Source organism: Jaculus jaculus, chromosome 10 (assembly GCF_020740685.1).
Source record: "Jaculus jaculus isolate mJacJac1 chromosome 10, mJacJac1.mat.Y.cur, whole genome shotgun sequence".
NCBI lineage: Eukaryota > Metazoa > Chordata > Mammalia > Rodentia > Dipodidae > Jaculus > Jaculus jaculus.
Genome location: NC_059111.1, coordinates 20,273,223 through 20,296,514, shown reverse-complemented (window position 1 = coordinate 20,296,514; position 23,292 = coordinate 20,273,223). Strand labels below are relative to the sequence as shown.

Below are 23,292 nucleotides of genomic sequence, written 5' to 3'. Positions count from 1 at the left end.
GACTGGGGACAATGGCACAGCAGTCATGGCACACAATTCCAAGGCTTATTCTAGGCCCACTCTTTATGCCCTTTCATTGCTTCCTTAGTTTTGACTAGTTTGCAAGTGCTATCAACTACAAATACATCTTTATTTCTTTTTGGTTTTTTGAGGTAGGGTCTTGCTCTAGCCTAGGCTGACCTGGAATTCACTATGTAGTCTCAGGCTGGCCTTGAACTAACAGTGATCCTCCTACCTCTGCCTCCCAAGTGCGAGGATTAAAGGTGTGTGCCACCACGCCTGGTTGCAAATACATCTTTCTAATGCACACATTTCTGAGCAATAGGCGTTATCTTCAACTGTCTGTCATCTCCACTTGTATATCTCAAATCTTTTTAATGCTTTTTTATTCTACTTGTAATAATTTTACATGCACATATACGAGGAATTTTGATGATAACCAGCCCCATAGTCTTCTCTTTTCTTGCTCACACTGAATACTACTTCTTACCAACTAATTCCTTCTACTTTGATGTCTTTGTGTGACCTACTGAAGTTAATTAGGATTGCCTGCATAAACATGGGTGAGGGTTATTTACTAGGCCATAAGCAATTTACATGTAACTATACCACTGAAGAAAATACTCCCCACCCTCACCTGCAACCATTAACTGCCAATAGCTTCTCAGGGAGTGGCAGGAACTCAGGAGCCCCTCCTATACCCATGTGCATTATCTCAAATCTTTCTTTCCTCCTTCAGACCTGCTCTGGGTTCCCTAGGTCAGTAATGGCACCAGCGCCACAGGTGATGCTTAAGACCCTCCCTTTCTTATATCCTCTCAGAAATAGGTCTTGTTGATTCTGTCTCCTACACTCTTTACGTGCTCTCTGGGCCTTTCTTCCATAGCTACGTCTGTGCAGGACGTACTGTGCTTTCTTCCACCGCCGTGCTCTATGCTGGGGAGACGTGTCACCTTTTCTTCATATTGATGATCCACCTGAAAGGGGCGGTCTCACACTAGTTACCCACTACAGCTACACAGGGGATATGATGCCATTTCTTCTCATCAATACTTGGAGCACTTTCAATATTGTTGTGGGTTTTGAAACAAGAGTTTCATACAGGCCTGACTCGTCTCAGACTTGCTAAATAGCTAAGGCTGGTCTTGAATTCTTGAGTCTCCTGCTTTGACTTTCTAGTGTTGGGATTCAGATGTGTTCCATGATGTCCAGCTATCAATTATCTTTACGTTGTTTTATTTTTATTTATTTATTTTTGTTTTTTTGAGGTAGGGTCTCACTCTAGCCCAGGCTGATCTGGAATTCACTATGTATCAGGGTGGCCTCGAACTCACGGCAATCCTCCTACCTCTGCCGCCCGAGTGCTGACATTATTTTATTTCTAGTAACTGTACAATGTTTGATTCTTTGCTTTCTCTCTGTATAGCATCTGAGACATTACAAGTGTTCATTACTCACCTATTAACTAAAAGGTTGAGGGAAAGAGACACTAATTTAAATTTTGGACCTGATGGAATATAAGCTCTAACCAGGTGCAGAGGTCCAGAAGGCAGATGTTTACATGGATGTAAACTTCAGGGGAGAGCTCTTGTCTGATGAACAGATAAAATACTACACAAACTTCCTTATCTTCAACTTGCTTCTTTTACTCAACATTATGTGCATCTTATGGGTACGGGGAATTGAACTCTGAGCCATCAGGCTTTGCAAGCAAGCACCTACCTTTAAGTGCTGAGCCATCTCAACTCTACATCTCCTGTCTATCAGCGTCTATGAAGCTTATCCTCAGCACTCAGTGCTCTCGTTTCTCACCTCTATGCTTCAAATACAAGTGTCTCAGCCTCTCAAGCTCCGGCACGTTTCCTCCTTAACTGTTCCACTGTCCCTTGTTAGCGCTCCCTTCTCGGAACAGACTTCACTTCATTGTTCCTTGTGTTTTTACTTTCACTTTCCTATTAGACTGAAGGTCAAGGACCAAGTCCTAACTGTATTACAAAGGGGCTTCTATTCAGTAGTTTTATAAAGTCATCACAGGGGCGTCTTTATACCGCTGCACAGCTCTGCTCCAGCTACTCATGCGACTCCACATGGGGAGAGGCGCTTCTGAGTTCCACTTCCGTTTCTTTTTGGAAAGCAAAACAGAACGAATGCTTTTCATTTTTGACTACATCTTCAAATCATTATTTTTACCAGAAGAGATTGTAACTCGTCATACAGATATCCAATTATTCCCGTACCTTTTGTTAAAAAGATATCCCCTCCCTACTGAGTAATTTCAGTACCTTCATCAAGATGAAATGACTATAGACATATAGATATATTTCTGGATTATATTCGGTTCCAGTAATCTGTAACATACACCTTAATTATACAGTACATTGTGTAATATCAAGTTTCTATTTTTTTTGTTTATTTTATTTATTTATTTGAGCGCAACAGACAGAGAGAGAAAGAGGCAGAGAGAAAGAGAGAATGGGCGTGCCAGGGCTTCCAGCCTCTGCAAAGGAACTCCAGACGCGTGCGCCCCCTTGTGCATCTGGCTAACGTGGGACCTGGGGAATTGAGCCTCGAGCTGGGGTCCTTAGGCTTCACAGGCAAGCGCTTAACCGCTAAGCCATCTCTCCAGCCCAAGTTTCTATTCTTATATCTTAGTAACTTATCATTAAATCAAGTAATGGATCTTATGACTTTTTCCTTCTTTTTTAAAAACTATTTTGTCTGTTTCTATTATTTTCAAATAAACTTTTCAATTTGTAAAAATCGTGCCTACTAGAATTTTCCTTGGATGGCACTAGTAATAACTATCACTATATATCCTGTAACTAGTGAGTAAGTTTGAAAAACAACAAGATATTTATAAAGACTGAAGTGTCTCCTCCACAAAGTACTACAAAAAAAGTAACACATTAGTATTGAGCATGTAGGAGAACTGCTTTAACCAAATGATTAAAATTTATATCACTTGTAACAGACTCTCTTGTCTAATATGATGCATTACAAGAACCCAACACTTCTATGTCATTCCCTCAAAAATGTGTGACTTGGATATAATAAGGAATTGGTAGACAAGTTTAATTTGAGGGACATTCTATGGACTATAACTGGCTATACATATATATTTAAAGTCAGTTATCAAGGTTAAGTGGCCCATCCCTTGTCTCACATGCCGTTCTCAAACTCTAACAGAGGAACTGTTTCCATATCAAAGAAAAATGAACATAGTAAGTAAATGCAATATGTGATCCTGGACCAAATAACAGTTTTTTTTTTTTTTTTTTTTTTTGGTTGTAAATAACATTACTAAGAAGAGTCCAAATAGAAAAAAAGGCTGAAGATACTATCCCAATGTTAATGTTTTGATTTCAATAACTGGGATTACACAGAACAATGCTATTTTTAGTAGCTGTATATTAAAGTTAATTATTAACAGGAGACCTATCATGTGGCCAACTTACTTTCAAATGTTTCAGGGAGAATGTGCACATATAGGAAGACCAAAAAGGATACAGGGAACATGGTTAAATACTACCACTCAAAAGTCTATGAAAAGCATACTGGAATTCTTTGTCTAAGCTTTGCAATTTTTCCATAAGATTATTACATAATAAAAAGCTACAAGGAGAGAAAGTGCATGAACAATTTCTTCTACTTAGCAAGCGTACCCAGATTTTCGATGGTGTAATACCGCTGCTTATAGTCCACCTTGATAGTCTGGGCATGAGGGCTGCCGATGCCATAGCCAATGGCATAACCCCGGACCACAGTGTTCTGATTCTCTGGAGGAGTCCAGCTCACGACAATGCTGGTGACAAGTGGTCGGACATGAAGAGAACTGGGCACGTCAGGAACACGAGTTTCTGGGAAGAAAAGTGAAAAGAATGATGAGATCCATTTTCCTAAGATATTTCATCATTCTTGAAAATGGGGTTGTGCCTTCTGCCAAATTATTTGAATTTTTATTTTACTACTTCGGGCAGGATTTGAAGAGAATTTATATAGTAAAATATGGCCCCTGCATTTTAAAAAAGAAAACAAAACCCAAACAGTAGTCCATCCCTTATCTCACATGCCATTTTCAAGCTCTCTCTACATATATAAAATATATATATTGACATATAATATGTAATGGCATAGTGACATAATGACAAAGGGGTAACAAAGAAAGCTAATCAGGCGTCGATGGCATTGTTTACTCCTCTACATAATCTATAAATAAGAGAAACAAAAGAAATTTGATAGCCGTAATAGATTCAGTTTGTAGGAAATGAAAAAGGGGCTTTACAAGGTGGCAATTTATAGCGTCTTTCATATATTTTACTTCAAAAATGACTACCTTAACTGAGACTATGAATAGGAATTCAGATCTTTTGTCTCCAAAGCCTGGCACCTGTCACCAATCACCAATAAAGGAAAAAGGCACTAATTACACACACCCAGATGGAGTTACTCAATGTGTTAGATTCCCAGCAATGAGGAAAAAGGAAAACTGCAAAGGCAAAAAATGCACAGTCAATGCAGGTCAATATTCAACTTTAGATTATCCACTTTGGTAAGTGACAGTGGTTAAAAAAAAAAAAAAAACTCAACTTAAAATACCTGTACATTTTCATTTGCCCTGGGCCTGCTTAATGAGATACTTCTCTAAAACCCAGTGCCAAAAACGAAAAAAAAAAAAAAAAATCCATCTCAGGATCCCAACTGCCAAAGAACAATAACAGAAGCATGAGACAGCGATCTGAGCCAAAGTTTGTGGCGTTCCAGTCTAAGCCATGGGTGATGAGCTGTTCCTCCCAACTGTTTGTTCTTACCATCTAAGTCGCTTTCAAAGGTTTCAGCAGCCAGCCAGTCAGTTGCTGGGCCTGTACCATTGACTGTGAGAGCGGCCACCCGGAAGTTATATTCTGTACCCCGATCAAGACCTGAGAATCAAAAGACAGAGGCAACGGGCTGACACAAGAGCTTTGGAAAACGAAGGTTAGCAATCTGTCATCAAAGCAAATATCTCACCTAACACTTGGTTACTAGTTTAACAAGGTTTAAGTTAGTAAGAAATAAGCAAAATAAATACAGCACAGAAAGTTCTCATATCTGCAGTAATAACCAATGAAGCCTGTATCAACCCAAGAGAAAAAACAGAAATGACTAAAGCTCCCAGGAGAGTGCAGACTTTTGCTTAAGAGCTTGAAGGCACCTTAGAGACCATTAAATAAAATCCCTTCATTTTCTTGCAAAGGAAGCTAAGACCAAAGATAATGAAAGGGTTATTACAAAGGAACAAAATCAGTAGGTTTCAGAAGACACCAAAACCTAGAAACGAATGATGACTGTCAGGTTACCTCTGTTCTCCGAGACCTACCATAACCACAGCAGAAAAAAATCTAAACATCAAATGTGGCCTAGAAATCTATTTTACAGCAACCAATTGCCCATGTATATTTTTGGTAAGTAAGAGAAGAAAACCCAAAACTTTTCTATTATGCAACTTTTTATTTACTACTACCAGCTAATAAAATATATGATTTACCAAATCAAAGGCAACGAAGATCCACATCCTACCCTATGAAGCAGGACCCTACTTAACAATATGATCAGTTACTCATTCACTCATATAGACATTTCCAGAGCACTTGGATAAAGCCTTTGAAGGTTGTGAAGAGTGTCCCATGCTCCATGTCTAAATACTGGGATCTCTGGAGCGCAGCACAGTACAGAAACCCCAATCCAGAGAGACATTCAGCACGCAACAGCTGAGATGCAAGGTATGATCTCATTCACTTCACCAAGTCTGGCACCGAGGCTGGCTGAGGGTGTGTGAGGAGAGATGGAGGTTGTGCTCTGTACGGGCCATCTTGAATCTGCGTGCCCATAAGAAAGTAAGGGCAGAAGAGAAGCAAGTGGCTGGGCCCAAGTCAGTTAACTTCCCTATCTTGTCAGAAAGGAAACTGAACATGCGGCTGTAAATGTCCGCAGACAATACCCCAGACTACTAGCAAATATGGCTCAATGAAGTCTCTCAAAGAATCCAAACACTCAGATTATCCTCCCCTGCCCTTTGGAAGAACAAGAATGTATGAGAGAAAGCAGACAAAAGAGAGGTATGCACAAAAAAGTTTTGGTCCTCCTCTCAGACAGTTTATGAACCAAACTAAACTAAGGTACACAACACATATTATAAAGATATGGCAAAATGATCATACAATTCATTGCTTGATACAACAAGATCTCGTAATCCATATTGTTCCCTAGTGCTGACGAAGCTTCAAGGCAGCGAGGGTCTCTACTTTGATACAACAAGATCTCGTAATCCATATTGTTCCCTAGCGCTGACGAAGCTTCAAGGCAGCGAGGGTCTTCACTTTGGCTCACCGTTATCTGCCCACGGTCCTCACATGCAGATTCAGTGTTTTCGTCTTGTGAATGTTGGGAACATGCTTACAAACAATACCTATCTCTTTATTCTACAGGTTTTTAAAAATTTTTAATATTTTATTTATTTATTTATTTATTTATTTATTTAAGAGAGAGAGGAAGAGACAGAGAGAGAGTGAGGGAAGGTGCATGTCAGGGCCTCCCACCACTGCAAGTGAACTCCAGATGCATGTGCCCCCTTGTGCATCTGGCTTACATGAGTCCTGGGGAATCGAACTGGGTCCTTAGGCTTCACAGACAAACACCTTAACTGCCAAGCCATTTCTTCAGCCCCTACAGTTTTATTTTTGATAAATGCTTCATTTAGAAGCAGACCTGACTGTGGTCTGAGGAAACCCCATCCTGCCCTCGCCTTTATTAACTTAGCAATACTTGGTCTATCCTCAGCCACATGCACCTTCGACTCCCTTCCCAAGAGTCTTCTTCAGAGGAACCTTGCCCTCATTTAGCCAACTAGATTCTCCTGTTTGTGTAAGAAGGAATTCTTTGAGATTTACAGAATGAACCAGTATTAGACATGTATTTGGGTTCACTTTTTTTTTTTTTTTTTGAGAGAGAGAGAGAGAAATGGTGGCACCAGGGCCTTTCAGCACCAGGGCCTTTCAGCCACTGCGAATGAACTCCAGATGTGTATGCCCCTTTGTGGGCATACGTGGCATTACACACTTGTGTCACTGTTGAGTCTGGCTATATGTGGGATCTGGAGGATTTGAACAAGAGTTCTTAGGCTTCACAGGCAAGCGCCTTAACTGCTAAGCCATCTCTCCAGCTCCTGGGTTCACTTTTTAAAAGCAGGTGTGCCGCTTGTCTGCTGTAGCACATAAAGGGAAAACTACACAGAAGGAACACACCCTGACAGTCTCCTCAACTTTACCCCGCCACAGCAGCAAGCTGAGTTGTTGGCTGTGGGCAGTCACCGTATTTTTGCAAGTCACATGAGTCGGGGCAGTGCTATGTTGTTACAAACTAGATTGAGTGGAGTCTGTCTCACCTTTTTAGATTACAAAATCAACAATCTGCATTTAGAAAAGAAAATGTGGAGAATTCAAGGAAGGAAATAAAAATCAACAGAATCTGACCCCTAAGAGACAGTAGTAGAATCTGTAAGAGTAGTTCACATTAATTTGCACTGAGTTAAAAGTAGACTGTTCAAAATTTTTTGGGGAATTGTTTTTAATCTGTTTGTGTAAGTCAACTGCTCTAAGAAGCCCACAGACTCACATCATTCAATGTCTGAGAAAGATCCCACCTTTTAGCTTTTGCCTATTTGCAAAGCAGCTTACCTTCAATCAGCTGAGACAACTGTGTCCCAGTTACCAAGGTCTCAGTGACATCACTCTTTCGGGAGGCCTTTCGGTAACGAATCTTGTAGCCAGTAATCTGCCCATTTTGTGTGGCTGGAGATGGTGGCTGCCAGTGAATCATTATGCTCTGGGGAAGACAACAGCATAGGAAAACAACTGAACACACTGAAAGGTCGGTCCTGGTTTCACATGAGCATGCAGACTCAGGGCTTAGAGTTTCATGAAGCCATCATTCAAAATGCTTTAATTTTAAAACCCCAACAGTCAAGTGGGGGATATCATATTTTTAAGCATTATACTCTAGATGTCTAATCTCCTGGGTATTTTGTCAGAATGAAGATACCAGTCAGAAGTTCCAGAAGAGTTTTCAAAAAGAAGTATAAAGAGGTCAGGAGCACACAGATTAGGAAATAAAACTACTGTTAGGTGTAAGTAATCTTTCTCATCTCTAGTGCTAAATAACTGAAAGTAAACCATTCTACAGCCAGATATGGTGGTACATGCCCGTAATCTCAGGATTGGGGAGGCAGAAACTGGAGGATCACAAGTTCTAGGCCAGGTTGAGTGAAGACCTTATTTCAATAAAGCAAAAAAGGGGCTGGAGAGATGGCGTAGCGGTTAAGCGCTTGCCTGTGAAGCCTAAGGACCCCGGTTCGAGGCTCGGTTCCCCAGGTCCCACGTTAGCCAGATGCACAAGGGGGCGCACGCGTCTGGAGTTCGTTTGCAGAGGCTGGAAGCCCTGGCGCGCCCATTCTCTCTCTCTCTCCCTCTACCTGTCTTTCTCTCTGTGTCTGTCGCTCTCAAATAAATAAATAAATAAATAAAATTTAAAAAAAAAAGCAAAAAAGTAGTTGTTTCTTAAAGAAGAAAAGTCCTGCAGAACTCTTTGAAAGAACTATTTTACTTATTTATATAGTTCAAAAGGGCCTCTAAGAGGCATACATACATGGCCCTATTATAGTGAGCTGGACAAGGAGGACAGTATAAGCATTTTTTTTTCAAGGGTCCAGTGCATGCTAGGTAAGTACCGTAAGTGCCCAGCTCCAGACAAATCTACACGTGCCTGCCTTTGGTTCACATTGGTTTCAACTCTTAGTACTAAAGGACCATGTCATCATAAAAAATGTATTTCCTTTTGCCACATCACTAAGGTTTTAGATGGTTAGGATCTAAAATGTTATATTTATGCAAAACAGCAATTTATCTGTAAAAAGTCTAAATTTTTGTCACCTGAGAAAGGAAGTACAGGCAAATAGAATAAACAAATCTTACTGGCATTCTGTGGTAGTTTGATTCAGGTGCCCTTTACCCCCATAAACCTAGGTATCCTGAATGCTAGATTCCCAGCTGATGAAGATTTGGGAATGAATGCCTCCTGGAGGCAGTGTATTGTTGGGTGGGCTTATGGGTATTACAGCCAGCCTTCCCATGCCAGTGCTTGACACACTCTCCTATTGCTGCTGTCCACCTGATGTTGGCGAGGGAGTAATGTCCACCCTCTGTGCATACTGTTGTTTCCCTGCCATCGTGCAGCTTCCCCTTGAGTCTGTAAGCCAAAATGAACTTTTTTTTTTTTTCTGCTCTTGGTTGGTGATTTCTGCCAGCAATGCAAACCTGATTGCAATAGTAATGTTGGTACTGAGGAGTGGTATCATTTGCTGCAAGACACCTGACTGTGCCTTTTGGAGCTGATTTTCAAGAAGAATGTGTAAGGATTTCAGACCTTGGCATAAGAGACATCTTGCAGTGCTATAAGTACAGCTTGATGGACTATTCTGGTCAGAGTTGAAAGACCTGAATGCTGTAAGAACTATGGGCTGTGAGGTTTGGCTTGTGAGGGTGAGAAAGAGTTTTGCTTGGACTGGACTAGAAGAAGTTTGTGTGAGAGGCTTGCTGTTATGCCTGTGTCCTGAAAACTTGTGCAGGGTTGCTTTGTGTAGAAATGGACTAGTGTGAACAGAGGGATATGGCACAGAAAGAAATCTTTAGGCTGAAACTGCTGCCTGTTCAGCTGCAATTGAGAGATTACAACCATTCAGATTGGGCCACTGACCTGCAGTGAGGCACCAGGAAGAATGTAGACTCTTCTGAAGAGGTCTGAGTGCTCAAAGAGTGTCCTGTTCTTCAAAGTCTGCTTTATCCTCCCCCCCCCCCCACCTGCTGCATTAACGAATTGGCACCTACCTGGTATTGTGGAGTATAAGAAGTGCAGGAAAGAGAGGGTCATTGAGTTTGCGACGCAGTCTTGTGTTTTGGAAATGGCCATGGGCAGTGTGAGTCAGGTTTTCTGGATGCCTGCACAAGGAGACCTGATGGAGCCATGAGGATGGACTGTGGGTTGCAGTGGAGACCCAGTGGAGACACTGGGACCACGCAATAGCTGCCAAGGAAAGCTGCTGGCCCTGGATGAAGTTTTCCAGGACTGTGACTATCCCAGCTAGAGGGGCAGAATTGGAACTCCAAAGACTTGTTGCCAGTTAGAATTATTGGACTTGGAGATTTGTCACTGACTAAAGTTGTTGGACTTGGAGCTACTGAGTTTGATGTTTGCTCTGGTTGTTTTAAATCTTGTATTAGTTGAACATTTCTTTGTTATACCCAATGCCATCTTTGCAATGTGAATGTTTATTTTGTGCCATTATGGGTTTTTGTTTGTTTGTTTTTTGGTATTATGGCTCAGTTAAAAGACCATGGATTATGGGGATGTTTGAAGATTAATAGGGTTGACAAAAACTATGGGGACTTCTAAAGTTGAACTGAATGTATTATGTTTTATATCATGTATGGTTATCAGTTTATGGGGGCCAGGGGCAGAATGTGGAATGTGGTGGTCTGATCCAGGTGTCCCCCATAAACTTAAGTGTTTTGAATGCTAGGTTCCTAGCTGATCGAGATTTGGGAATTTATGCCTCCTGGAGGGAGCGTACTGTTGGGGGCATGCTTATGGGTGTTATAGCCAGCTTTCCCTTGCCAGTGCTTAGCACATTCTCCTATTGCTGTTTTCTACATTATGTTGGGCAGGGGTGATGTCCACCCTCTGCTCATGTCATCATTTTCCCTGCCATTGTGGAGCTTCCCCTCAAGTCTGTAAGTCAAAATAATCCCCCCCACCCCCGACACACACACACAAGCTGCTCTTGGTTGGGTGATTTCTACCAGCAATGTGACCCTGACTGCAACACATTCACTGTTAGGATGTTGTCTCCTGGCATTTCTGATATCACATGTAAGGCCCTCTGAGGTCTAGCAATATACCAATACAGTGAGTAGTAGTATTACAAAGTTTTACCTTCGAATTTCTCACTTCTAACGATAGGTTCTGAGGTGCAGCACTGGGAACTAGACAGGTTAAAAGAAAAAAAAAAAAAGAAAAAATTTTAGTCACCTATATAACACCTATCATGTAACAACTGTTCTTGGCCAGACTTAACACAAATGCACATATGCAACACTGATTATGTGACCAGAAACTCTCAACCCAGCTGCCAGTGTCTTCTGGTGGTGGCTCTGGAAGGAATGAGGGGGCATGTTTGAGTAACATGTAGACAACACACTCTCACATGAGTGTCCATCAGACTGTACTGCTGGGGAGTCAGATGCTGATTTCAGGGGTGCACAGTGGCTCAGAACTCTTTCAGACTCTCAACTTTTCTAGACCTCAGATCTATTCTGAACCTTAAACATATTCTTCTCAACATTTGTCTTGGGGAAAAGCCATACATCTCCTGGAACCAAATCTAATGAACATGGCATGTGACTGAATGGGGTAGTGACAATATGGACCCAAATGAGATGTACATAAATCAGCAAACTTGGCTCTCTGTGGCTGCTTAAACTGGTTCCAAAGGCAGTTCTCAAGAAAAGAGACATTTAAGCAAGGGGAACTTCAACACAGTGAGCTCTCTGGATTCCCACGGCATCTCTGGTATCAAGGACCACTCATTTAACTGCAAGAAGTTTGGGATTACTGGTCAAACAAACCACTGCCTAATTTAGTTCCCCACAAACTAGAACTTAACACAGGACATCTGAACCTTTATGGCATACCTCCCGTTCCTCCCTTCATGGTGACGACAGCAAGGAGACAACTCAGGTAGATCTGACCAGTTTTACCTTCACTCACAAAATGCTAATTCTAGCCTTCTCTCCTAATACACCCATGGGGGTTTTCTTCTCCCTTTATAACTGGGTGACCTATCTAACCACTGAGCTGAAGTTTCTGGAAGGCACTTGATATGTCTTGCTCACTGCTTTCACTTGGGCCTCAAGTCAGAGGCTTAGGCACCAGTATGATGAAAACAGTGCATGAACTGTTGCTAGCATTTCCATGTTAAGAAGTGGCCTAGCTGCAGAGGCACCCGCACGGCTTAGCATGGCGGAGACCTGATGCGCACTCACCGTGTGGCAGGCATTAGTCCTTACAATTTCACAAAGGGGTTTCCGCTGTTAGTTCTACGTTACAGGTGAGGCTCCACGCAGTTAGCTTGCCTGAGCTATTTGTCTTAGTTTGCATAAGACATAAGATTTCCTTTATTTACTGCCAAATGCTCTGAGCTACCACATTAAGATACACTCAGTACCCACAGTACTGTGGTCAGCATGCCAACCCATTTAAGTGCAATTAAAATTTGGCTCACATGTAGATTTAAAAGCCTATAAACATTTTCCTCTCAAATTATCCTCCAAATCTTGACCAAGTGGCTTACTTCAGCTGGCTAGCCAAACTATAGTTTGTAGTTTTTGTTCCTCAACTTTTTATCCTGAAATATGTCAAGTCCACAGAAAAGAGAAGCAAGAACTGGACAGGGAGAACTGCATTTTCCCCTCCTCCTTCCACTGGTTAATAATCTGCAGCATCTACTTTATATTTTCATGGTAAGTGCATACATACGCAGATTATCTATCCATGATTGTTCCTGAACTATCTGCGAGGGCCACAGTCACTGTGATACTTTGCTCCTAAATACTTCAGTGCTTACTTCCCAAGAATAAGGACAGGCTGCAACTAAACTAAAATGCAACAGCCACATGTGGGAAATGTAATCTTGTCATAAAAAATATTAAACATACTGAGGTAACATGTCTAATATTTATTGTTGTTTAATACTATGCTTATCTAACTTCACGTGCACCAACAGTATATTGTATGGCTGGCTTTCCCCTCTGTCTGGTTCTGAGTCAAAGATCATACATGTTTTATGTCGGGTGTTTTTATTCTACTTTAATGCAGATCCTTGGGTGTGTCCACGTGTGTACAGGGCAGAGGACTGCCTTGGGTGTTGCTCCTCTCAGATGCTGTCCACCTTTTTTGAGACAGGGTATCTCTTTGGCCTGGAGCTCATCTATTAGGCTAGACTTACTGGCCAACAAGTTCTAGAATAGAGCTCCTCCTATCTCTCCTTCCCAGAGCTGGGATCACAAGCATGCACCACCTCGCTCAGCAGTTTATGTGGGTTCTGAGGATTGAACTCAGGTCCTTATGCTTGTAAGGCAAGTGCATTCTAAATGAGCTATCTCTCCAGCCCCAGATTCCTACCCCACCCTTCTTTGTAAGACTAATACATTCTAAAAATCCAGGTCAGCTTCTAAAATAAAAAACAATTATGGAATGTCTCTCAATTAGGATATGCTCTGTTTTTGCATAATGATTTATATTCAAATTAAATATTCTGAGTAGGAATATAGCAAAAGTGAGGCTGTGTCATTCTTCATGCAGAATGCCACAGACACAGGATGTCCATTTATTTCTTTACTGGTAATGTCAAGTTTGATCACTGGCTTAAGGGAGTCAAACTACAGCTTCTATAGCAAGTGTGTAAACATATTTAAGCTATACACATATAAATACATTTTAAACAAGACATTTTTATAGTAACACTGAATTCATCTGAGTTTCATGAAACAGGAGACAACCTTACCAAGTGCAATGAGCTGGTATTTTCTTTTCTGTTCTAAAAAATTAAAATCCCCTGGTTTTGATCTACTTAATCTTTTTGGGCACACTGTAGTTGAAAAGTACTATTAGGTCATGGATACATGTATGTAACTTTAAGAAATGAAAGCGTCACAAATACTGAGGGATTAAAAGGGCCAATCTGGCAAGTAAACGTGGCTGCTAAGTAGAGCAAGGCTGGTCTAACAGCCCTGAATCGGCCTGTGTCAGGACTATGTAACGGTATTTGCCTACACAGAAAACTGCTACAAACTAGAACACTGAAAGCCTGTTAAGCATCAGGCACCACAGGCTCTTACACAGCAAAGTTGCATATAAGGAAGCATACTCAAAAGGTTTAGTGACTTTTCCAGGAAGGGGTACATTGGAAATGTGAATGGAATCTTCTTGACAACAAAGTCCATGACCTTATAAGATGAGGGAACCAAGAATGTTATTTTGAACCAGAAAAGAAAGAAAGAAAAAAAGAAAAGAAAAAGACTCACCATCTGATAATGTTCGAACAGCAACATCTTGAGTGGAGACTCCGGGACCATGTTTATTGTAGGCCACCACTCTGAAACTATACTCAGTATACTTTTTCAGTCCGTTGATAGTGTAGGAGTGACTTGAAACATCAACATCCTTGAATAAAATAGCACTGTCTATAGATACAACTCAAGCCATATGAAATGTCACACAATAAGTAACTAACCAGGTTCTATGATCTACACAATTCAGAGTTTAACCCTTTTATAGAACATTAATAGTCAAAGTAGATTAATTAACCATAAGCAGTGACAATTCATTTACAAATATTACTTGAAGTTTCATGGCCCTTGCTGATATAAACTATGTGATTAAATTCTGGTACAGAAACAGATACTAACAACTTTTTATTTCCTATACATCTTTTTTTTTTAAAAAAAAAAACTTCTCATTTTTAAGACTGGGCATAGTGGCACGCGTCTTTAATCCTAGCACTCGGGAGGTGAGGTAGGAGGATCACCATGAGTCCAAGGCCACCCAGAGACTACATAGTGAATTCGAGGTCAGCCTGGGCTAGAGTGAGACCCCACCAAAAACAAAAAAAAACAAAAAACAAAAAAAAAACCACTTGTGATTTTTAATCAAACAAATATTGAGCTTTGGTCCCCCCTCTTTTTTGGTACAGTATTAGGGATTAAACTTGGGCCTTATGCATGATGGGTAACTGCTCTACCACTGAGCTATATGCCATATCTCTAGCCCTTTAGTTTTAGAAATATATTTCAACCCTGCTATTTTAATCAATGGTTTACACAGGACATCATTTTATACCTGTTCTTTATCAGTCCCTTTTTCCATGTAGTACAATTTGTAATTCTGAATTTCCCCGTTGCCAGATAACGGTGTCTCCCATGTAATAGTGATAGAAGTGGGTGATGTTGCATAAGCTCGAATGTTAGGTGCTGGGCCAGGGAGCTGAACTGAAAAGACAATTTCAATAGAGCACAATGTAAATCAGACTTAATGTAGTCTGCATAACCATCCTCAGTAATGCTGTCACATTGCCCATATTTGACAAACAGGAAAAGCTCAGAAAATGATGTGATTGAAATGGTTTTAGAATACATACATCTTCCTTTGTTTGACTTGTGAAATATCTCTAACATTTATTGAAAATCATATAATATTTAAAGTAGCTCTTGGTTTCTAAACGTCCTAGTGGAACTAGGCTGCACAAAAAGCAACGACCACAAGTACAGATCTCCCCCCGCCCCAATCAGATGCTGAGGAGGCCCTTGGCACAGTGACAGACAGAGGTCCTGCCTACACAGGACTCTAGAATAGAAGTCAGGCATACAAACAGTTACAGTGCCCTAAGTCCTAACAGATTCTGATGATGGCTGCAATGACAACCCCTCAGGGAGGGGTTAGACAGGAAAGGGAAACAGTGATGAAAGCTTCTTGGTATCAAGAATGAACAGTTCCCTCAGACACCAAGGATAAAATTATGCCAGTCATTGGGATCAATGGGAGGATATATAGAAGGACACTGTCATGTGACTCAGATGGTTGAGACACACAATAGATGTGGGGGTGATAATGCTGGAAGTGACCAGAGTCAGACAATAAAGACCTTCTATATCCAGCTATGAAGTCTGGATTTTCTCTAATGGGCAGTTACTGAAATAATATGAACAAGATCGTGACAGGATTATAACTGTGTTTTGGAAGGACAAGTGAACATATGTATGGAAGAACAGTAGGAAAGGCATAAGAATAATATATCAATTTGAAAAGCAGCTACCATTTACTGAATGCTTATAGTCAATTAAATCAGCCCAACATTTCCTGTGTGTGTGTGTGTGTGTGTATGTGTGTGTGTGCGTGCGTGCGTGCATTTCTAATTTAATCTTTGCACTAACCCAAATGAGGGGGAGAATATTACCATCCCCACTTACAGATGAGGTCTGAAGGTTAAGAACCTTTCCAAGAGGTGTCAAAGTTAGAGTGGTGGTGCCAGAGCTGACACGGTCACTCTTTGTTTGAGTCTCAAATCTGACCTCACGGGGAACAGGAGGGAGACAGCGGCAAAGCCTTCAGTTGGCTGGCTGGCTGTGGACTATACACCTAACTTCTACAATGGCTCACATGCCAATCTTTTAGTATGTTCCTTTTTTTCCTGACAGGTTTTAGTTCCAATTTGTCTACAAATCTTGGGTAGCTGCCCACGCCTACACTTTGGCAGAAGTTCTGTATTTGAAAACAACTGCTCTAGCGCTCGTGTCTCTATGAAAGACACCATTAGATTTATGATCTGGGAAGAGGGGGATACGTGTAAGACAAATGGGTTTTCTTGAATGACAGCACTGTGCCATACGACTTTCTTATGCTGCAGAAGTAGAGAGACCTGAATATAGTCACTCTAGCAGTTGTTTGCTTTATTTAGTCAGGAATCGTGCTATTCACTTGACGGTAAGAGCATATTTTGTGTAGCCTGAGAGGTGGGAATTGTCACACTTCCACTGCTATGAAAAACTTTCCTCTAAGTTACCTAAAGGGAAAGGAATACAAAACAGTTCCTAAATTCCCTTGAAGTTACTTTCAAATTATTCATTGTCTAAGTGAGGCATGTATGATCCTTAAACTTAAGGGCACTAATGAATTCTTTCATTCCAGTTGTACTCTGGAGCAAGGAGCAGAAGTCTTAAATTAATTTATGAGGCTAAAAGGCAAAATATTTCCTAAAGACTAACTACAACATTCATAACTCCCCCACATGCTGAACGCCCCCAGAGAAGTGCAGGTCTCTCTCCACGCTGCTTCCCTTTCGCCGTGTTAGTCTATTTCTCCAAACCCCAAACGCCCTTCCCAGAACCTGGTGCCCTCCACTCATCGTCTTCCTTTACTACCCGCTCTCAGCCAGACCGCTTCAGCAAATGCTTGTGCTGCCTCCCCACCCTGAGACAACAGCACCTCTTACTATTATGTATTTCTGTGTCTGTCTTTGGCATCGGGCTGCAAGTTCCTTACGGACAGAAGCTGGGGCTGGCCCATCCGTCCACCCTGACGACCTAGTCCAGTGACTGGCGCACAGCAGGCACTCAGTGCGGCCCCGCTTCTTCCTCCTGCCTTTCTCTCACCTCCGAATTCTGACTCCGACACTCTCAACAACTCAACTCACAAGGTCTGAAACGTTCATGAAAGCTAAAGACTCTTTCCAGATAAATGTGAATATATACAGACCCAGAAATATTTTCACCGTTTCAGAAGGCTTACAGATCCCAGACAAAATTCTGCACCAGATCAAACCCAGCACTCTCCCCTCATTTTCATGACTCACTTTGCTTGTGTACTGTTAGATCCTATTTCTGGGATTTAGGTCACTCAGCTTCCATCCTCAAGAATGCTTGTGCGAAGTCAAATGCTTCAAGGCTACCCTCAGGCCCCATCTTTCTGAGAATTCTGCCTTGATCCCCCTCCCTGTTTTTTTATAGTCACAATAATTCTTCCTTGTTCTGGACACCAGTGTCTCAACGTATGGCATCTGTACTTACAAGCTAACAGAGCAACTGAGCTTAAAATTTAATGGAAAACTTCCATACTTGTTTGACACAGATAACTGAAATTTAACATCTCTTCTTTGAATGAGATTACATTTGCCCTTACTCAACCCTTGGTCTCCCTGTCTCCCTCCTTCTCTCCCGCTCCCTTCTTCCCTGCCTCCCCTGCTCTTTCTTTCTTTCTTTTGTGAGATAGGGCCGCATGTAGTTCAGTTGTCTTTCAATTCACTATATAGCCAAGGATGACCTTGAACTCCATCCCCCAAGTGCTGGGGTTGCTCCATGCCCAGTGTGGATTTTCTTGATGGCTCTAGTGTTCGTGCCTGAGTTAGATCCTTGGTCTTCAGTATCCATCATTAAAATGACCAAAGCTTCCTTCCTATCATCATTGCTTACTTTCTAAGAGGAAAAATCTTACCCTGTTCACCATCAATCTATCTCTAATATTTTGCATGGTACCTAGCATAAGATGTACTCAAATATTTGATGTGAAATCTACAACATTAACGAGTAAAAGCAGACAGCATCTTAACTATTCTACCACTAGGTGCAGTTCCTGAATCATTTCCACAGTCTCATTGGTAAACGTGTTCATTCTGCTAGGTTTTTAGATAGGGAGTTTCCACAAATTCATCTCACATGCTCCCTACTCAAAGAAACTCTGTAGCTACAGCCAAAGGAAACTGGAGAACAATGAGGAAAAATGGGCTTGTGTTAAAAGAAGGCAGAAGTTAAAGAAAGTTTCAGGTGGGGAAAGTATTAATTATGACCTTTTTGTCATAATTTTAGGCCCACAGTTTAAAACCAAATGTTAAGACATCCAGAACATCCATAATATAAGTCAACCTGGTACCTGTCTCAGCCACTGAAAGCCTTAGAAATGCAGTTGGAAGGAACACTGTTTAGAAATGCAGTTGGAAGGAACACTGCTGAGAAATGCAGTTGGAAGTAACACTGCTGAGAAATGCAGTTGGAAGTAACACTGCTGAGAAATGCAGTTGGATGTAACACTGCTGAGAAACGCAGTTGGAAGTAACACTGCTGAGAAATGCAGCTGGAAGTAATACTGCTGAGAAATGCAGTTGGAAGTAATGCTGTTTATAAATGCAGTTGGAAGTAACGCTGTTTATAAATGCAGTTGGAAGTAACGCTGTTTATAAATGCTGTTGGAAGTAACACTGTTTAGAAATGCAGTTGGAAGCAACACTGTTTAGAAACACAGTTGGAAGTAACACTATTTAGTACAAAGGACACAGAGATCCAACATAAGGGCTACAAGAGCTGCCAATGAATGAGGTATGCATAAAGACAGGACAATGCAGTTAATGACAATTATAAATGCACACTCATGTGCAAGGCATTAGACAACTATGGGAAATATTCATAAAATAAGCAAGATATTTTTATAGTAACAACTAAAGAAATTGATACTTCAGAATTACATAGGTGAATGCACGGGATCAGAAGAAAGATTCTACGTGGCTAGTGAGTCAATTGTAAAGGTTCAGTAATATGAATATATAAAAAGTAGAGGCTCACTCTGTAATAATTTGTTATTGTTTAGAAATTCACAAGGGCCTAAGACAAGTCTGCAGGCTAGCAGAAGGCAAACAGACCTTCAGACAGTCTTGCTCTGGGTGGGCTGAGAGGCAGGTGAAGACTTACCCTCGGGCTGTGTTTCCACTCGCAGTGGAGCCGAGCTCTCTCCAGAGCCATGCTTATTTTGAGCCATAACTTTGAAGATGTACACAGTTGCTGGCATTAAGTTTTGAATGGTCACCTGCATCTCTCCTGGGCGACTGGTATTCTCAACACGCTCCCTGTAGGTGAAGAAACGGAAAGAAATGGTGATGACTGAGAATATTTCTAGAATGTACAGTTTCAATTTCCATTTCACACCAAAATCCAAGTCAAATTTACTCAAAACTGAAACTCCTGTGGGTTACTAGTTTCAGTAGAATACAGAGACTGGCAAAATAGCAGGAAAAGTTGCTGATGCTTTTGCTCAAACATGACTGGTAAAGTTTTAAGAATCACTGAGTTTTAAGGATTGAGTCTTGGGAATGGACAGGACAGGAGGTGGTTAAAGGTATTAACCAATTTTCACTGAATGCTGTAAGTTTTAAATAAGAGGTGCTCAATAAAAATAAAGCTAGAGGGTATTACTTTTAAAACTGAGAATGAAACATTAAAAATCTAAATGAGGACTGGAGAAATGACTTAGCGGTTAAGGCATTTGCCTGCAAAGCCAAAGGATCCAGGTTCGACTCCCCTCTCTGGAGTTCATTTGCAGTGGCTGGAGGCCCTAGCGTGCCCAGTCTCTCTCTCCCTCTCTCTGCCTCTTTCTTCCTCTCCCTCAAGTAAATAAATAAACATAAAAATCTAAATGAAACCTAATCTGTTAAAAAGGGAATTCATGGCATTGTTTTAATAATTTAATTCTTAACACTAATATTTCTTTTGAATGATTTTCAAACTAACCAACACAAATGAGACAATGGTATGAGGAAAACATAAAGCTTGTCCAAATTCCTTATAAAAAGGCAGCTTCTGGAGTCTAGTGGGAGTGTGTCCAAGTTATGTCCACAATTTTGTTTAGCCTACTATATCAACTATATGTGCAAACTAGATTAAGTTATAAATGAGTTTTCAACAAATAATGTGAAGGAATTTGTTTTAGATAGTTGGCCTTTAAGGACTGTCATTCATAGAAGAGCTGAAGTTATTTTGAGAAGGAAATAACAGGGTTGGAGAGATGGTTTAGTGGTTGAGGCATTTGCCTACAAAGCCTAAGGACCCAGGTGCAACCCCCCAGGACCCAGGTAAGCCAGATACACAAGGGGACGCCTGTGTCTGGACTTCACTGCAGTGGCTAGAAGTCCTGGCACACCCATATTCTCTTTCTCTCTCTCTGCTTCTCTCAAATAAATAAATAAATAAAATATTTTTTAAAAAAGAAAAGGCAGTAACAGAGCCCAAAATGACTCTGGAGGAAATTACACTGAATATCCTAGTCTGTTTTTAAATTCTTGTGTGTGTGTTTCAAATTATTTTATTAAGATATTGCAAAGTTGCCTTGAATTTGTTGATTAAAATTTGTCTAAGTCTATGTGACCATATTCGTATGATTACAGGCGAACATTTACATTTAAATGTTTTCAACAGTGTAGTTTAAACAACTTACTTTCATTGAAAACACACACACATGCATCAGTGATGTTGCTCAGTGGTAGAATGCTTGCCTATCATGGATAAGATCCTGGGTTCAATTCCCAGCCCCACCAAAATAAACAAATGTAGTATCCACATGGTATTTACAGAGATTGATATAATTGTCTAAGCCCATTAGAGATTATTATAGTAACAAAAATTATTGTTCAGAAATACTTAGGAAATCTATAATACTATGTTGGCTATGCCTAAAAACCTCTAAGCCAAAGGATTTAGAGAGAGGATAGCAACTTATTTCTTGTACTTGGGGTTTCTGGTATGATCCCAAATGATTGTTGTTTAATTGAACAAAAAAAAAAATCTCAGGCTGGAGAGATGGCTTAGCAGTTAAGACGCTTGCCTGCGAAGCCTAAGGATTCATGTTTGACTCCCTAGGTCCCACGTAAGCCAGACATACAAGGTGGCATGTGAGTCTGGAGTTTGGCTACAGAGGCTGAAGGCTCTGGTATGCCAGTTCCCACCCCTCCCTTCAAAAAAATCTATCTATAAGAGCACAGACTATGTCTCTTTATCATCAAGTCTATGAAATGTTAAGCAAGGCATCTCTCAGAAAAACAACTCAGGAGGCTGTTTCACTTTAAACTGAAGTGAAAGGCAGTCTCCTCCACATCCACACACTGCAAGTACTAAGCAGAATGCTCCCATAGGAGTGCTTCATACATGTGTATCTTTTGTGCTTTCCTCTCTGAAAGGGGAGAAATGGGAGAGAGGGGAGGTGTAACTAAAATCTGAGAAGTATTGCTACAGAAAGGCCATCAGCCCAAGGGCAATTCCCAAAGATGAAAAACACAGCTCCCAGCAAAGTCTGATACTAGATTGATCTGCAGTCCCAGAACAAAGTCTCTCTCCAGAAGAACAAATACAAACCCCTTGACTGCCAGGACAGAACCAGGGAGTGAGAGAATGGACAATTCTCATGTGTGAGGCTGTGATGGTTATGAGTCAAGAGAAAGAAAAAGGCACACTATGCAGGTTGTCCATTAAGACAGCAGTACTGTGCCTGAAGTAACTCTCTGCTCTTCACTTACAATCAGAAAAGCACTTTGGAGACTAAAAAATATGAAGGATAAGCATTCCTGAAGTGTAAAGGCACAAGGACCTCTTGGGCTGTGCAACTCAGCTCCCTACCAGCGCCTCTGCTCATGACCCAGGTATATAGTGCCACCTGGCGGTTGGCTTTCTTAAATGCAGAAGGAGGGGGAGCTTGCATAAGAAAGGAGGTAGTGACCTACATTCTTATACTAAATTCTCATTATAATTTGCTTAAGCAATTTATTATACTTGTTCTTAGATAACAAAATCTAAGGGAAGGAGGGTTAAGTAAATTGTAAAACAAACAATATACTGTCTTTGAATAGAGTTCTTTATTGCTCTGTCAGGGTCTCTACTTAGAAATGAAGTAGGGACAGTAATACTGTTTCAAACACTCCCACTCCAAGCCACTGTTCTAATCCTCTTCTAGGCTATCAACTACCAGGTATCTACATTAAGCTATTTGCCTCCCTGGCTCCCTTCTCCTGCCCGTCCATCATAACCTCAAGTGGTGCTCACTGAGTACAATTAGAACCAACTGCTCAATACAATCCTGGGGCATGCTTGCCAGACTCCAGGATGGTTACTTGTTGGATGGCATTCACACCTGGCTCCAAACCTGAACTTACTATTTTTTTTTGAGGTAGGGTCTCACTCCAGCCCAGGCTGACCTGGAATTCACTATGTAGTCTTAGGGTGGCCTTGAACACACAGTTCTACCTCTTCTACCTCTGCCTGCCAAGTGCTGGGATTAAGGGTGTGTGCCACCATGCCTGGCTCTATTTTGATCTATTAAGTCCTGTACATGCCCTGGATAAGGCGGGCTACCTAAATAGCTAGCCTTGCTGTTCTTGCACCAGTCAACCAAATGCAAATTGACCTTTACTTTGTCTTGTCTGCCTCCCTTGCCAACTTAATATATTTTTCTTGACTCCAACTTCATGTATTAGTCATGTTTGCCTACTTCAATCTATGACATGCTAATTTAAAAAAACTTAAATGTAATGGATTGAGTCTCAGTTAAAACACATGGATAGCATTTTTGCTGAAGGCGGCTCTCTTGCACAGTGAATATTTGTCAGCATCCCTGGACGATCCTCCCTCCACACCATCAAACACCCTGTCTTTCTTCCAGTTACGACAACACTGTCAAATGTTCCCTCAAGGAAGGGGCACAAAATTTCCCCTGGCTGAGAATAAGTATTCTAGGCACTTAAATGCACATCAAAATATTCAGGTATGTCATTTCTGAAAACTTCATTTCACATGGAAACACTTATCGAGTGCCCATTCCTCATCAATGGAAGTTTGTATT

General features: G+C 41.1%; 1 protein-coding gene across 8 annotated transcripts in view; it reads right to left on the bottom strand.

Moving 5' to 3' along the window:
• Positions 1–23,292, bottom strand: part of Neo1 (neogenin 1) — a 185,834-nt gene that overhangs the window by 41,767 nt on the left and 120,775 nt on the right. For all 8 annotated transcript variants that reach the window (XM_004666708.2, XM_045160440.1, XM_045160436.1 and 5 more), the window contains exons 9-15: positions 19,380–19,534; positions 14,986–15,134; positions 14,172–14,310; positions 11,023–11,072; positions 7,713–7,860; positions 4,809–4,919; positions 3,663–3,857 (exon numbers count right to left, since the gene is read on the bottom strand). In XM_004666708.2, the coding sequence (XP_004666765.2) occupies positions 3,663–3,857; positions 4,809–4,919; positions 7,713–7,860; positions 11,023–11,072; positions 14,172–14,310; positions 14,986–15,134; positions 19,380–19,534 (947 nt within the window). The remainder of the gene's footprint in view (positions 1–3,662; positions 3,858–4,808; positions 4,920–7,712; positions 7,861–11,022; positions 11,073–14,171; positions 14,311–14,985; positions 15,135–19,379; positions 19,535–23,292) is intronic.